Source organism: Chiloscyllium punctatum, chromosome 9 (assembly GCF_047496795.1).
Source record: "Chiloscyllium punctatum isolate Juve2018m chromosome 9, sChiPun1.3, whole genome shotgun sequence".
Classification (NCBI taxonomy): Eukaryota; Metazoa; Chordata; class Chondrichthyes; order Orectolobiformes; family Hemiscylliidae; genus Chiloscyllium; species Chiloscyllium punctatum.
The window spans coordinates 121,282,939-121,298,705 of record NC_092747.1 but is presented as its reverse complement, the minus strand read 5'-3'; the positions used below and the strand labels follow the sequence as shown (position 1 = coordinate 121,298,705).

The following is a 15,767-nucleotide window of genomic DNA, read 5'->3' as shown; positions in this document are numbered from 1 at the left end:
TGATCCTACTCGACTATGCCGATCAGATATCCCAAACCAATCTAGTCCCATCTGCCAGCACCCAGCCCCTATCCCTCCAAACCCTTCCTATTCATATACCCATCCAAATGCCTCTTAAATGTTGCAATTGTACCAGTCTCCACCACATCCTCTGGCAGCTCATTCCATACAGTTACCACTCTGTGTGAAAAAGTTGCCCCGTAGGTCCCTTTAAATCTTTCCCACTCATCCTAAACCTATGCCCTCTAGCTCTGGACTCCCCGAACCCAGGGAAAAGATTTTGCCGATTTACCCTATCCATGCCCCTCATAATTTTGTAAGCCTCTATAAGGTCACCCCTCAGCCTCTGAAGCTCCAGGGAAGACAGCCCCAGCCTGTTCAGCCACTCCCTATAGCTCAAATCCTCCAACCCTGGCAACATCCTTGTAAGTCTTTTCTGAACCCTTTCAAGTTTCACAACATCTTTCCGATAGGAAGACGACCAGAATTGCACGCAATATTCCAACAGTGGCCTAACCGATGTCCTGTACAGCTGCAACATGACCTCCCAACTCCTGTACTCAATACTCTGACCGATAAAGGAAAGCATACCAAACGTCTTCTTCACTATCCTATCTACCTGTGACTCCACTTTCAAGGATCTATGAACCTGCACTCCAAGGTCTCTCTGTTCAGCAACACTCCCTAGGACCTTACCATTAAGTGTATAAAAGTCCTGCTCAGATTTGCTTTCCCAAAATGCAGCACCTCGCATTTCATCATTGGCAGAGAAGCAGACAGTTGGTGATACAGAAAACTTGGCTATGGGGAGAGAATGAAGGAAAGGAATATCTTGTTAGCAGTTTGAAGGGCTGGCATGTGCATGATTGGCTGAATGGTCTCCTGCTAGACTGCACGATTCCACTCCTAATGTGTCAGTTAAATCTTGCTTAATGCCTCCTCCACTGCTTCACAATTAAAAAGAAAAGGATAGTTATTAGCTGGTGAAAGATCAGCTAGCAACTTCTGTGTAAGTTATTTCAAGCCAGCTGTTCTGGAATGATATGTCATATCTCTTGGGAGATGGACTATGGCCCAGAGTTAGGAACACTACCACTGCACCACAAAAGCCCTCAGCAGCTCGCTGTCATGCTGTATACGTTTCTGCTTTCGAATCACAGAATCCCCACAGTGTAGAAGCAGGCCATTCAGCCAATCAGTCCACAACAAGCCTCCAAACAGCATCTTAAACAGAGCAATCATATTTTTCATGTCAAATAATGTCAAAATTACTTCTTGCCTACAGTCTCTCAGATAATGAGCTAAATGCTCACAACTGTTATACTGCAAGAAAACAAGCAAAAATAAAATAAAGGAAAAACATAAGGTGATATTGGATCTGCATATGATGATATACACCCACACATCACACAGAATAATATTGTCTAGGATAAGGTCCAAAAACAATGAAACATCTATGGTTATGATGACACTGACAGATCAGCTAAACCTCCACTAACAGTTTGCGAGGTCAGCACAGTTTATCAATATATTCCAGACTAATGTTAAAAAAGTCCAAGACAATATCAAACACAAAAGTACCATTTATTACCACAAGATTATTTCTTGAACAATGGCATACAATCCAGTCTATCACAGGAATGCTTGGAAATTTAAACTCCAAGCTGAAATTTTTGCATTAATTAGCCTTGTCCCCAATTAAAAGCAGGATTAACAATTCTGAATCAGCACTATTAATCCCTAGCTGGGTGTCCTCTGCATTTTACAAAATTCTCTTTTTATGGTAGGCTAGTTGAGCATCATTTTATTATTGTTAACCAGTTCACACACATTAGGACACACCTCTGGGGCAGGTGAGACTTAAACATGGATCATCTGGTAAGAACGTATAAAGGGTATGAGCAGGTAGGGAAAGAGTTAAATTTTGAATTTTGTGAAACAAGAGGTTCAGCTGAGCATGACTCAGATCAGATAAGAACTTAGTTAACAGTGGGGTGCTGGAGGCAAGGGTAATGGGTTAACAAGGGTGGAAAAGCATTCATTATGTAGAGCCATTTAACAATATTAGAAGTGATCAGTATATAAGGTCAGTTTAACAAGGTGAAAGTATTCATTATGTGAAGCCAGTTAAGGTTAAGAACATTCATAGTATAACAGCAGATGGCTTAATCTTTGCTATTGACACACTCTGATTGTAACGGTCAATCAATCAATATGTATATTGCCTTCTATGTTCCTCCCTGTAAAATGACTAAAACAAATCATTAAGTAACTGCTATTCCAGAGAAGACAGAGAACTCATGTCTCGGAGCATATGGCCGATCATTCTCTCTCCCTCCAGGGCCCGGAATAAAGATGAAGGAGGTAAAACTAGAATGTGTTTCTGAGCATTTTGTTTCAACTGAGGGGGGAAATGGGATGACACTGGTTCAGAGATAGGGACATGGCCAGTATGTCAAAAGCCCCTGTTTGAGTGCTGTTTGTACATAATATGGTCTAGTCAATTGCTAGGAAAAGATTAATTATTTAACAGTAGCTATTGATTTAAATTAACACAACACTTACATTTATTTAGTGTTACATCATCAGGTATTGAACATTAATAGGAAACAATAGATGGATATTGCATTGGCTGTATCTACATATTAATCCTAGATTACAGAGATTAGTTAATAACTTCTACTTAACCATGTATGGCTTTATCAGTATTACACAAGACTTAGTATTCATTTTTTGGTACATGAAAGTTGAACCCTATGGATTAAGTTTACAAAACATTAGCATGCTTGAGCAAAAAAAAAATAACATATGACTGCCAGGAACTAATTTATACCTAATATGTTGTACAGTCTGTTACTCTCACTAAATTATACACCTGATTAATTTCAACAGCTTGTTAATCAGGAGTTATGAGCTGCTGAAATTAATGTGCTACTGACACTGGTGTTGTGCAAGAGCTTTCAAGTGAAAAATTCAAATCTTGTCAAGTCTTCTAGACTGAACAGTTTTATGGGCATAACGGATAGGAGGTACTTTGTACACCAGCAGTTTGTCAGGATGTAGAATGCAGAGTTTATTACAGTAGTCACAGCTTGACCACTACTCTGTTGATGATGGGGTTTTCTGCTCTGCCAGCCAGAGAATCCTCATGGAACTCAACCTCCTATTTTTCCCTCAACCACCTAACACACTGAGGAGCACTGGCAAGACAGCAATAAGAAATTTCACCAGTCACTGGTGAGGAACTTCCACTTCAGAGCCTGCCAGACATATGGAATGGCAGCTCTCAGAGTCCCAATGGTGCTCCTGAGGGTGGTAACTATACAAGGCCTACACACAGTCCTCTGGCTTGGAGTTACGATGGAACTAAGCATGGGCTCACGTGGGAGAGGCCAAAACGGAGACCGAGAAGTGGTATGGAATGGTGGATGGGAGTCATAAATGTAAGGCCAGGCCGATGCGTGCAGACCTTGGGGACACGGAGATTTGGGTGGGCACTGGAAACAAGGCGGCACGGTGGCACAGTGGTTAGCACTGCTGCCTCACAGCGCCAGAGACCCGGGTTCAATTCCCGCCTCAGATGACTGACTGTGTGGAGTATGCACATTCTCCCCGTGTCTGCGTGGGTTTCCTCCGGGTGCTCCAGTTTCCTCCCACAGTCCAAAGATGTGCAATTCAGGTGAATTGGCCATGCTAAATTGCCCGTAGTGTTAGGTAAGGGGTAGATGTAGGGGTATGGGTGGGTTGCGCTTCGGCGGGGCGGTGTGGACTTGTTGGGCCGAAGGGCCTGTTTCCACACTGTAAGTAATCTAACCTAATCTAAGGAAAATAATTTAGATGTGGCCAATCTGGGATAGGAAGCTAGGAATGAAGGTGCCTCCCACTTCTGATCAGATACCTGAACAATTTGATCAGCTGGGCATCTCCCCCATCCGCACTCTGGCTCCAAAATTACATCTGGATAGAAAGTTGCCTTTAAGTGCCAATAACAGACTATTTAAGGGCCTCAAGTGGAATGTGAAGGTTTCCAGGTGGTCTTTGGCATCACCTGCTGCCATAAAATTGAGAACCGGGGAGGTCAACTCCCACCCCCTCCTCCACAAACTTGCAAATGGAGGCGGGGGAAGGGGGAAGAGACAGTAAATCTCTATCCCAAGAATCAGTGGTTGCTTACACCTGGCTAATATGATTTGTGTTTCTAAAGGAACACAGGAGCAAATGATCTGACTTCGTATGCCAAGTCCATCTCTGTTTAGCAAAAAGTGAACAAAGTATTCAAGCAGTACCTAGGTTATCAGGCCATTCCTAGATAATGATCTTATGCAATTGCAATTGGTAACTGCCGAAGACGATCAACAATTCACACTGGCTCAGGCCAAAGTGTCATACAGTAACCTGGAGAATTGTAGTAGAGAGCATCAATGTGCAGATCAAGTGAAACATCCTGATTTTTGTTTGGGTTGGTCAATCTACTGAGCATCTCAGACAATCATCCTAGGAGGAGAAAGTGAGGACTACAGAAACTGGAGATCAGAGTTGAAGAGTGTGGTGCTGGAAAAGCACAGCTGGTCAGGCAGCATCTGAGGAGCAGTAGAATCGACATTTTAGGCAAGTGCCCTTCATCAGGAATGAAGCTTGTGGGACAAGGGGGCTGAGAGATAAATAGGTGTGGTGGGGCTGGGTGGAGGGGGAGTGGGGGGGGGAAAGAGGAGGAGATTAGGCTGAGAATGCAATGTGAACATGTGGTGAAAGTGGTGGTAGGTCGGAGATTTGGAGAGGAGGGTGGAGCAGATAGTTTGCCTTTCCTTTTGTTTACTCTGACCTTCATTAATGCGTTCAAGTTTGTGCATCCTCTTAAGACTTTGCTTGTTTCCTGTGTTGTGGTGATGTATAGCTTTGTTGGTCATTTATGTTTTGTTTTGTGTTCGCTGTTGACCTTTGGAACCGGGACTACCTGCACATGCAAATCCAATGTCTCCCGGTACCACATGCTTTATCATGAAAAGATGGGCATCAATTGGGTAGGTATGACCAATCTTGTTAAAGATTTTGTTGATTTGGTGTACTATGCTGTCCGTAACTTTCGTGTTGGCACTACCCAAGGCATCCAATTGTTGGTCAAGCTGTCACTATGGCTTTATACGTATGCCTTTCCTCAAGTAATGCCCTCTCTCTTGCCCAAAAGATTCTTCCAAAAGGCTTTAATTGCAACAACTAACTTAATGACCCTCTCTTACAGTTCCTCTTCAGAAAAGTTGCACTCTTGACCTTTTGCTGCATCATCTTTTAATAATTTAGTCAAACATTCTTAGAATTACAAGTTAGAGTCTGGTGATCCTGAGTTAGTTGTAACTTTGGGTTGGTTTTTGAACACCTTCCAAATCTTTTCTGGATTTCTCTCATCCATAGAAAAACCGGATGCATTATGTTTCTAAAAACCCTCCTTACTAATGGCAAGTAAGATTTTTTTAGATTAGATTCGATTCCCTACAGCATGGAAACAGGCCCTGTGGCCCAACAAGTCCACACTGACCCTCTGAAGAGTAACCCACTCAGACCTCATTTCCCTTATTTACCCCTGACTAATGCACCTAACACTATGGGCAATTTAGCGTGGCCAATTCACCAACCTGCACATCTTTTGGAATGTGGGAAGCACCCAGAGGAAACCCACACAGCCATGGGGAGAATATGCAAACTATATTGAGGTTTCTGCTGTGCTTGAATCTACCATAAAGATTCTGCATTGTACCACTATAAGCCACGTGTAAACTAAAACTGCTATTCCACTTGGCCCCTTTAAAAGACTCCTTTTTTTTAAACTATTGTAGGCTTGTCATTTATGAATTGCCTCTGGCAGTAACAGGTTTCTGCCTGTAGTTGGTATTCACACTAAAGATGAAATGATGACATCATATAGGTCTGGACACAATTTTTTTTAAATGTACAAAACCAATTTTTTTGTGTATATAAGCTGTATTATCTTTTTGAAAGATTTTGGAGCTGTGTTTACAGAATCATATAGCTGCTGTTTTTATTTTAACTTCGATTAGCAGACGCTCAGGTGAATTTTTTCAAAGAGAGAGAGCAAGGTAGAGTATTTACTGTGCTTCAGTGCAGATCTGAAACCTTTAGGTTTGATTGCATTTGTGACTTCAGGCTTTTTATTTTAAAGTAAAGCATTCTTAATAATTTCTGTTATCTTTAAATAAACTGATACTGTAACAAAAATAAAATTAAGTTCTGTTTTCTTGGTGTTTAATGGTCTATCTGCACATTTGTACAGTCATCTGTATTCAGAGAAACTGCCACTGCTGATTGTTCAAATTCTCTGATCCTAAGGCTACTGTTTCATTGGCCTTTGATTAGTTTTCCAACTATCAACCATCCAGTTTTGAAGGTCAAATAAATATGGCTGTTACTAATCATCATGTAAGTTTACCACCATTGGGGGGTCTTATTAATTAAGGCTTAGAAAACTTTGACTAATGAAACGGGGCATGTATATCATGATATTGAAAAATCCAGATGTTTGTTTCAGCTAGATATTCTATACAAAAATTACAACCACAGGTACATAGGTCTCTGAGCTAATATTAAGGCATTAGATTATAACTGAGCAGAATACTTCAAGTAGCATGTAATGCATCTCCGAACCAATGCCATCTACAAGTTTGCTGATGACACCACCATGAGAGGACTGATGTCAAACAAAGATGAGTCAGAATACAGGAAGGAGATCAAGGGCTTAGTGTCATGGTACAGTGATAATAATCCCTCTCAATGTCAGCAAAACAAAAGAAATGGTCACTGAGTTCAGGAAGGAGGAGGGCATGCCCCTACTTACATCAATAGAGCTGAGGTAGGGAGGTTCCAAAGGGTCAAATTCCCAGAAGTGGCAATAACTGACAATCTGCCCTGGGCTTCCCAAGTAGATGTAATCGTCAGGAAGGCACAACAACGCTTCTTCTTCCTCAGGCAGCTCAGCAAATTTGGCATGTCTATAAGGACCCTCACCACCCTTTACAGGTGCACCACTGAAAACATACTGTCCGGGTGCATAACGGCCTGGTATGGCAACTGCTCTACCCAGGACCATAGGAAACTACAGAAAGTTGTGCACAGCCCAAACCATCGTGAAAGCCAACTTTCCATCCATGGACTCCATTTACACTTCCCATTGCCATGGAAAGGCTGCCATCAAAGACCTTTTCCACCCTGGGAATACTCTCTTACAACCTCTTCCATCAGACACAAGACACAGAAGACTGAACGTGCACACCAATGGTTCAAGAACAGCTTCTTTCCTGCTGTTATTAGACTACTGAATGGACAGGGAGGAAGTAAGGGCTGCAGATGCTGGAGATCACTATTCACTTCACCTCCTCTCCAACCTATCACCTTCACCACTCACTTTCATCTATCTAACGCATTCCCAGCTACGTTCCCCCCATCCTCACACCCCCCACCACCCAAAGGGCTAATGCTTGAAACATCAATTCTCCTGTTCCTTGGATGCTGCCTGACCAGCTGTGCTTTTCCAGCTCTGAACGAACCTCTCTAACTTCAAAGATTGTTGATCTTGCTTTGTGCACATCCTGTACAGCTGTAGCCTGCATGCTTTGCTCTGTCTAAGCACCCTATATCTGTATGCCCTTATTTGTTATGGTCTGCTTGTACTGCTCACAGAGGAAACAAAACTTTTCACTGTACTTCATACATGTGACCACAATAAATCAAATTAAATTGATCCAGATGCAAAATGGAGTATGATCCATTTATCCCCTCAGGTCAGATATTCTGATACACAGTGATGACTTCAGACAATGTCCCTTAAAGATACACTAGTACGCTCATAATGAGGCAGAATTTAACAGACTCAACAGTCTTGAAATAATTTAATCTAGAGGTCATAAATACATCTATGATGATTTCAGCAGCAGTTGAACTAAGGCAAGGTCGGATTCTCAGCACCACCAGTGGGCGGCACGGTGGCACAGTGGTTAGCACTGCTGCCTCACAGCGCCAGAGACCCGGGTTCAATTCCCGCCTCAGGCGACTGTGTGGAGTTTGCACGTTCTCCCCATGTCCGCGTGGGTTTCCTCCCACATCCCAAAGATGTGCAGGTCAGGTTAATTGGCCATGCTAATTGCCCATGCTAATTGCCCGTAGTGTTAGGTAAGGGGTAAATGTAGGGGTCTGGGTGGGTTGCACTTCGGCGGGGCAGTGTGGACTTGTTGGGTCGAAGGGCCTGTTTCCACACTGTAATGTAATCTAATCTAAAAATCTAATCTAATCTCAATATGGATCAAATATATATTGTAGCTTTAGCCATTCAGAAGCTGTAGCAACCTGGTCAGTTTCAAAACATAATTCAATCCAGAAACTTGATCTAATCTAAGCTGACACTCCTCGTACAGTACCATGGCAATGTTGATCACAGGGTTTGACCACGATAACAATGTAAGTCATGTTCAATTTGCATCTTAAACTAGTTCAGCATCAAAAGACATTTTTTTTTTTAAGTTCAGGCACTAAAGGAATTTACTATGAGCCAGGGAGGAAACATTATGATAGTGAGCAAAAATTTATTCAAAGAGGGAAGCTTTAAGGGGCACCTTGAAAAGGAATAGTAAGAGATGGGGAGGTTAAGTGAATTCCAGAGCCTTGGCTCGAGTCTTGAAAGTAGATGTTCTAGCAGAAACATAATGCAAAAAGATTAACCAAACATATTTCAATTATTGACAACTTCTTGTACACCAAACACAAGACCTTTAAGTAGCTCTGGACTCAATTAAGGCTCACTCAGTCTGGTGCAGCCAAAGTAAATGCTGTGCACACTTTCACAGCTCTGACCCGCATGTGACTTTACAGGGATTTCTGCTTTTTCACGTGGTCTCATGTTCACAGTGCAATGTGCAAACTGCAATTGAGTCAGAGAGGAGTGAAGTCAGGCCAGTTAAGGGAGTGTTGTTGCTCTGACATACCCCCAGCTCCCAACAGTGTCTAAAGGTCCCATAAACTTCACTCAACTCACTCCTTCACACCCCACCACACCCCTCCCCACCCCACCATTATTTCACATCCTCAACAAGTCCACTTCTGTGAGCCCCATATATCCTCTATGACCACTCACCCAGTAGGTACAATCTCCAGAGCCATGAAACATAATGGTAATTACTGCAAAGTAGTGGGAATAGGATTCGTGCACTGAAACACACCTCTGCATGGAGATAAGGGAAAAAACAAAATGCAGTAGCTCTCAGAAGCCTGGATAGGCTGGGACGTTTTCACTGGAGTGTAGGAGGTTGAGGGGCGACCTGGTAGCAGTTTATAAAATAATGAGGGGAATAGATATGGTTGCTGTTTTTTTTCCCTTGGATGGGGATTTCAAGACTAGGGGTCACATTTTTAAAGATGAGAGGAGAGAAATTTTAAAAAGATGTAAGAGGTTTTTTTTATTTTTACAGAGGGGGTGGTTCGTGTGTGAAATAAACTTCCTGAAAAAGTAGTGAATGTGAGTACAATTACGTTTAAAAGATATTTGAACAGCTACTTTAGGAAATATTTGGAGGAATAGGGGCCAGGAACAGGCAGGTGGGACTAGTTTAGTTTTGGATTATGTTCGGCATAGATTGGATGGACTGAAGGGTCTATTTCCATGATGTATCACTCTATGATTCTATAAACCATAAAACCTTAGACATGACATATCACAGAAGAGGGCCATTTAGCCCATCTTGTCCATGCTGACCAAAGACATCTGGATGTCCTTTCTAATCCCATTTTCCTGTCCTTAGCTTTGCAGCTTAAAGCATTTAAGGTGCAGATCCAGGTCCTTTGTGAAAAAAAGAGTTTAGAGTCTCTCCCTCCACAGGCAGCAAATTCCAGACATCTGCCAGCTTCTGCATCGAAAGAGTCTTTCCTCATGACCCCTCTAATCCTTCTGCCAATTAGGTTGAATGTATACACCTAGTTTTTGAAGTCCTTACCGAGGAAAACTCCTGTCTACTCTATCTCTGCCCCACAGTTTTGTAACTTCAATCACGTTACCTTTCAGCCTTCTCTGTTCCAAGGAAAACAACTCCAACTTCTGCATCTCTCCTCGAAGTTACAATTCTCCAGCCCTCGCCACATTCTAGTAACTCTGCTCTGCACTCTCTCCAGAGTGATTACCTTCTTCCTTTAATAGGGTGACCAGAACTGCCCACAATATTTCAGTTGTAGCCTTACCGTTGTCTTACAAATTTAATATATAAATAATACATAGCACATGTTAGTAAATTTAAGACCAGGATTTTTTTCTATGCTGAATAGATATAGCTCTGGCTGTGCTCTATGGTGCCCTGCCCCCTGAGGAAACTGGCAAACCAACACTGAAGTCAGCACGTTAGACTGTTCTGGTTGAGAAGTACAAGCATACAGCCACACAAAAACTGACAGAGCAAGAAACTGCTCAGGGAACTACAAGCAGCCAACGTTATTTTCAGGTACTTCAGATTTCAGAATTCACTGAAATAAAATGAGATTCAATGCAAGGGTTGGGAACCATTGAAAATCGTTGGTATTTCAAGACTCAGTAGAACATTGACACAAACTGACTCATTAAAATGAAGTTTGCTTCACATCGGCTTTCTACCAGGATTCCGGCCCTCAGGTGCTGCTTCATCCTTCCTTGTAAATTTCGGACATAGAGCACAAATAAAATTTTACACAGCTGCGCTCACTCTCCTTTATGAATAACCAACAATTTTAATGTCGCTCAAAGAGTCGCTGAGAAAATCTTTGCTACGAGTGTGAAATGATCATCTTACCTCGTGTGTGTCTCCCATGCCATTATTTGTAAATTCAAATACAACTTCATTTTGCCCAACTGCAGTCGCCATGGCAGTGCATTCCTTGTGCTTTAGCAAGTGAGGTGGTCCACTTAATACTGGACGAAATGCAAGGGAGGTCTTTCTCCTCAAAAGGTGTCAGCTTCCATCATAATTAAAACATTTCAGTTCATTGCTACTTTGGAAGAGGTGGCGGACAAATGGAAGCCTTTGGGTTCAATACAAGATCCAAAGAAATGGGGGATTCCCACAATGGCAAACGGACCGTCAAACTTCAGGATGAGGGAGCAGCAAATCCTTACCCTGGATCGAATTTCCGCATTTAACCTTTGTTCTGAAGGCCAAGTTGTCCTGAAAATAAAATGTATCACTTAAAACAAAATTTCAAACGGAGGAAAGCTTAATAAGAGTCAAATGAATCATGTCGATCTGGTAGTTTCCTTCGTTTCTTGTAAATCAGCAGTGACATGTCGCATGGCTAGAGTTTGAAGACCACTACTTGTTCCAAGTTGAACTAACACAACCAAAACAAAGACAATAATCACATTGTTTTTACACTAAGCAGTGAGAGTTGCCTTGCTCATCAAATGCTGTCAGGGTAACTTTATAAACGTTGTTTTACTAACCTTCTCAGAAGAGTCTTGGTGAGTTTTGTTTGTGCAAAGCAAGCTTGAGCTGTTGTTTCCTTATCTCTGTTCCAACCTTGCAAGAAGCAGGAAGGAAGCAGCACTAACTACGTCATGGCAAAGCCGAAACTGCAAACAAATTCTCTCTGTGGGCCCATGTGAGAAATATAAAGCTGCACTTCAGGCAGAGTGGAAAATAAGTCATTGGCTAGTTTAACGTTCAACATTTCATAATTTTCCTCTGGGCAGAAGCATGTGGTTAGGTTTGACCAGAATTATTCTCTGCAAAGAGAGGTCCAACTGTTAACCTCTCTGGTATCAGCAGTTATTTTTGTAAATTGGCCATGATGTACCACACAGTATGATAAATCCGTAACTAAAATAATTTATTTAAAAATTTATTCAATCGTGGGATGTTGGCATCACTGGGGTGGCCAGCATTTATTCCCTATCCCCCAGCTGCTCGAGAAAATGTGATAGATTGTCCTAAACCAACTCAGTTCATTTGTATAGATACTCCCAAAATGTTGTTATTATGGAGGGAGTCCACAATTTTGAACCTGCAGGAACAGCGATATATTTCCAAATCAGGATGGTATACAAGGTTTGGAGAGGCGGGGTGAATGAGGAGATGAGTTACTCACTGCCGTATTCTGAGCCTCTGATCTTGCAGCCACGGTATTGTTATAACTAGTCCAGTTCAGTTTATAGTTACTGGTAACCTGCAGCATATTATCAGTGGGGGAATTTAGCATTTATGTTACCATTGAATATCAAGAGAAAATGGTTATATTCTTTGTTGGAAATGGTCATTGCCTCACACTTGTAGAACACAGAAAAGTACAGCACAGAACAGGGCCTTCAGCCCACAATGCTGTGCCGAGATTACTCCTAATCTAAGGTAAAATAACCTAACCTACGCACCCCTCAATTCACTGTTGTCCACATGCATGTCCAGCAGTATCTTAAATATCCATGATGACTCTGCTTCCACCACCACATTCTATGCATTCACAACTCCCTGCATAAAGAACCTACCTCTGATGTCTTCTCTATACATTCCTCCTAACTCCTTAAAACTATGACCCCTTGTCGCAGTCAATCCTGTCCTGGGGAAAAATCTCTGGCTATTGACTCAATTCATGCCTCTCATTACCTTGTACACCTCGATCAGGTCACCTCTCTTCCTCCTCCTCTCCAGAGAGAAAAGTCTTAGTCAACCTCTTTTCATAAGACAAATCCTCCAGTCCAAGCAGCATCCTGGTGAACCTTCTTTGCACCCTCTCTAAAGCCTCCACATCTTTCTTATAATAGGGTGACTAGAACTGGACTAATATTCCAAGTATGGTCTCACCAGGGACTTGCAGAGTTGTAGCAAAACCTCGTGGCTCTTAAACCCGATCCCCCTGTTAATGAAAGCCAAAAAACACCATATGCTTTCTTGATAACCCTATCCACTTGGGTGGCAACTTTGAGGGATCTATGCACTTGAACATCAAGATCCTGCTGTTCCTCCACACTGCCAAGAATCCTGTCTTTAATCCTATATTCAGCATTCAAGTTCTACCTTCCAGAATGCATCACTTTGTATTTATCTAGGTTGAACTCCATCTGCTATTTCTCAGCCCAGGTCTGCATTCTATGTTGCGCTGCAGCCTGCAGTAGCCCTCTATACTATCGACAACACCACCAACCTTTGTGTCATCTGCAATTTTACTAACCCACCCCTCAACCTCCTCATCCAAGTCACCTGTAAAAAACTACAAAGAGCAGAGGCCAAAGGACAGAGCCCTGCAGGACCCCATTCACCACTGACCTCCAGGCAGAATACTTCCCATCTCCAACCACTCTCTGACTTCTGTCAGCCAAACAATTCTGAATCCAGATAGCCAAATCTCTCTGTATCTCAATCCTCCTGAATTTATGAATGAGCCTACCATGGGAACCTTATCAAATGCCATGCTGAAGTCCATGTACACCACATTTACTGTCCAACCTTTGTTAACCTGTCTCTTCACCTCCTCAAACAAATCAATAAGATTTGTGAGGCATGACCTCCCCCTCACAAAGCCATGCTGACTGCCTTTAATCATGCTATGCTTTTCCAAACAGTCATAAATCCTTTCCCTCAGAATTCTTTCCAAAACCTTGTGTGCTGTATGTGTTGCTTGCCACTTGTCAGCTAAACATGGATATTGTCCAGATCTTGCTGCATTTGGACATGAATGGCCTTGATAGCTGACAAGTTGTAAATTGCTCATTGGATGCTGCCTGAACTGCTGTGCTCTTCCAGCACCACTAATCCAGTATTTGGTTTTCAGCATCTGCAGTCATTGTTTTTACCAAGTTGTAAATGGTGCTGAACATTGACTGTACAATGAATTTTGCCACTTCTGACCTGATGATAGAAGGTCATTAATGAAGCAGCTGAAAATAGTTGGGACACTACCCTCAGGCACTCCTATAGAGATGTCCTGGAGCTGAGATGACTGACTTCCAACAATCATCTTCACATGTGCCTGGTATGAATCCAAACAGTGGAGAGTTTTACCTCACTGATTCACACTGAGTCCAGTTTTGCTCGAACTTCATTATGCCACACTCAACAAAACACTGACAAGGGCATTGATGTCAAGAGCTGTCACTCTCCTCTCCCCTCCCCTATGAGATTCAGCTCTTTGGTCTATGTTTGAACTAAGGCTGTAATGAGGTCTGGAACTAAGTGACTTTGGTGGAACCCAAACTGGGTATCACTGAGCAGGCTATTGCTGAACAGGTGCTGCTTGATAGTACTGTTACTGACACCTTCCATTACCTTACTGATGGAGAGGTAACTGGCCGGATTGGATTTGGTCTGCTTTGTGTGTACCAGACATAACTGGACAATTTTACATATTGCTGGGTAGTTAGAACTATGCTGTTAGTGTTAGAACTATGAGAACAGCTTGGCTAGACCGTTCAATACTATTGCCGAAATGTTGACAGTATTCCCTTGAAGTTGCATAAATAGTTAATAAACGTTCATTAGTATTCACTACTATGGTTTTTGTAGTAGTAATGATTATACACCAATTCCTGATCAACCCATTGCATCAGTCTCTCCCTGCTCAGTCTGGCAAGTCCCACCATATTAAAAAAAACCCACCATAGCTCTCTGCCAGTTGGCAATTAGCACACAGTTTGAATGCAGTGCCCCTCATCAGAACTCAAAACCCTCCACCCTTTACCAGCAACCGAGATTTGAATGCAATCTGCCTCAAGGAGACAGCATACTGAACACTCCTGTACTTACACTGAACTGCACCTCCTCACAGCCCTCTGGCTCCACCAACATTGCCAATGTGGGACATTGCTAGCCACCCTGCCACATGGCATGTAATCCTCAGGTCACCAATCCAGGTCCAAAGCAAACCCTCACCATTTAACACACCATCCCCTTGATAACATTCCACCCAACAAAAGCTAATGAGACAAGGGACAGCAATTGCTCAGATATGAAACTGACTAAGAGAGAGCAGAAAGTAGTTGTCTTTTCCAGACAGGATAAAATTGTAACAGTGTCAGACCACACCTCTGAGATAAATGAATAGGACTGGGATACAGAATGCTCATATTCAGAGGTCACAATGACTTATGCATAGAAACAGTGAGAAGGATAATACTGGACAGCACCTGGTGAAATTAGCAGACACATGGGCAGATGAAAAATGATGTAATGAAGTGATGTACTTTGGAAGAGAAAATAAGGAATAGTAATATTAATGAAATGGTGAAAACAAAATGCAGGGACTCAGACACTCAAGGGCTCACATTGACAATGTTTGAGGTGGAAGAGGAAGTGAATAATGATGTTATATATAAGGATCCTTGTTTTATTTTTCAAAGTAGAGATATCAATTGGAAATGCTTCAAAGTTACAGCAAGCTCTTACAAATCACCATCCAGACCTCAGCCAAAGGACTGCAGCCAACTTTTGAGCACTGCATTTTGGGAAGAACATCCTGAACTGGAAAATGTGCAGCATTGTATGAGGCACAAATTTACATAGGTGAAAGTGAGGACTGCAATGCTGGAGATCAGAGTTGAGAGTGTGGTGCTGGAAAAGCACAGCAGGTCAGGCAGCATTTGAAGAGCAGGAGAATCGACGTTTTGGGCAAAAGCACTTCATCAGGGAATGTCGATTCTCCTGTTCCTCGGATGCTGCCTGACCTGCTGGGCTTTTCCAGCACAAATTTACATGGCCAGCTCTACTGAGAGTTCAAATGTTTAGAGAAAATTTAACACAGATGCTGAGAATGATCAGGTT

The 15,767-nt window shown here is 42.4% G+C and overlaps 1 protein-coding gene across 6 annotated transcripts in view; it reads right to left on the bottom strand.

Moving 5' to 3' along the window:
- Positions 1-15,767, bottom strand: part of LOC140481647 (ETS-related transcription factor Elf-1-like) — a 145,597-nt gene that overhangs the window by 90,021 nt on the left and 39,809 nt on the right. For 5 of the 6 annotated variants that reach the window (XM_072578166.1, XM_072578168.1, XM_072578170.1 and 2 more), the window contains exon 2: positions 10,815-11,186. In XM_072578166.1, coding sequence (XP_072434267.1) covers positions 10,815-10,886 — 72 coding nt within the window. In that variant the 5' untranslated portion in view covers positions 10,887-11,186. Of the gene's footprint in view, positions 1-10,814; positions 11,187-11,461; positions 11,530-15,767 lie in introns of those variants that run through there. The other variant, XM_072578167.1, reaches the window with a different exon arrangement.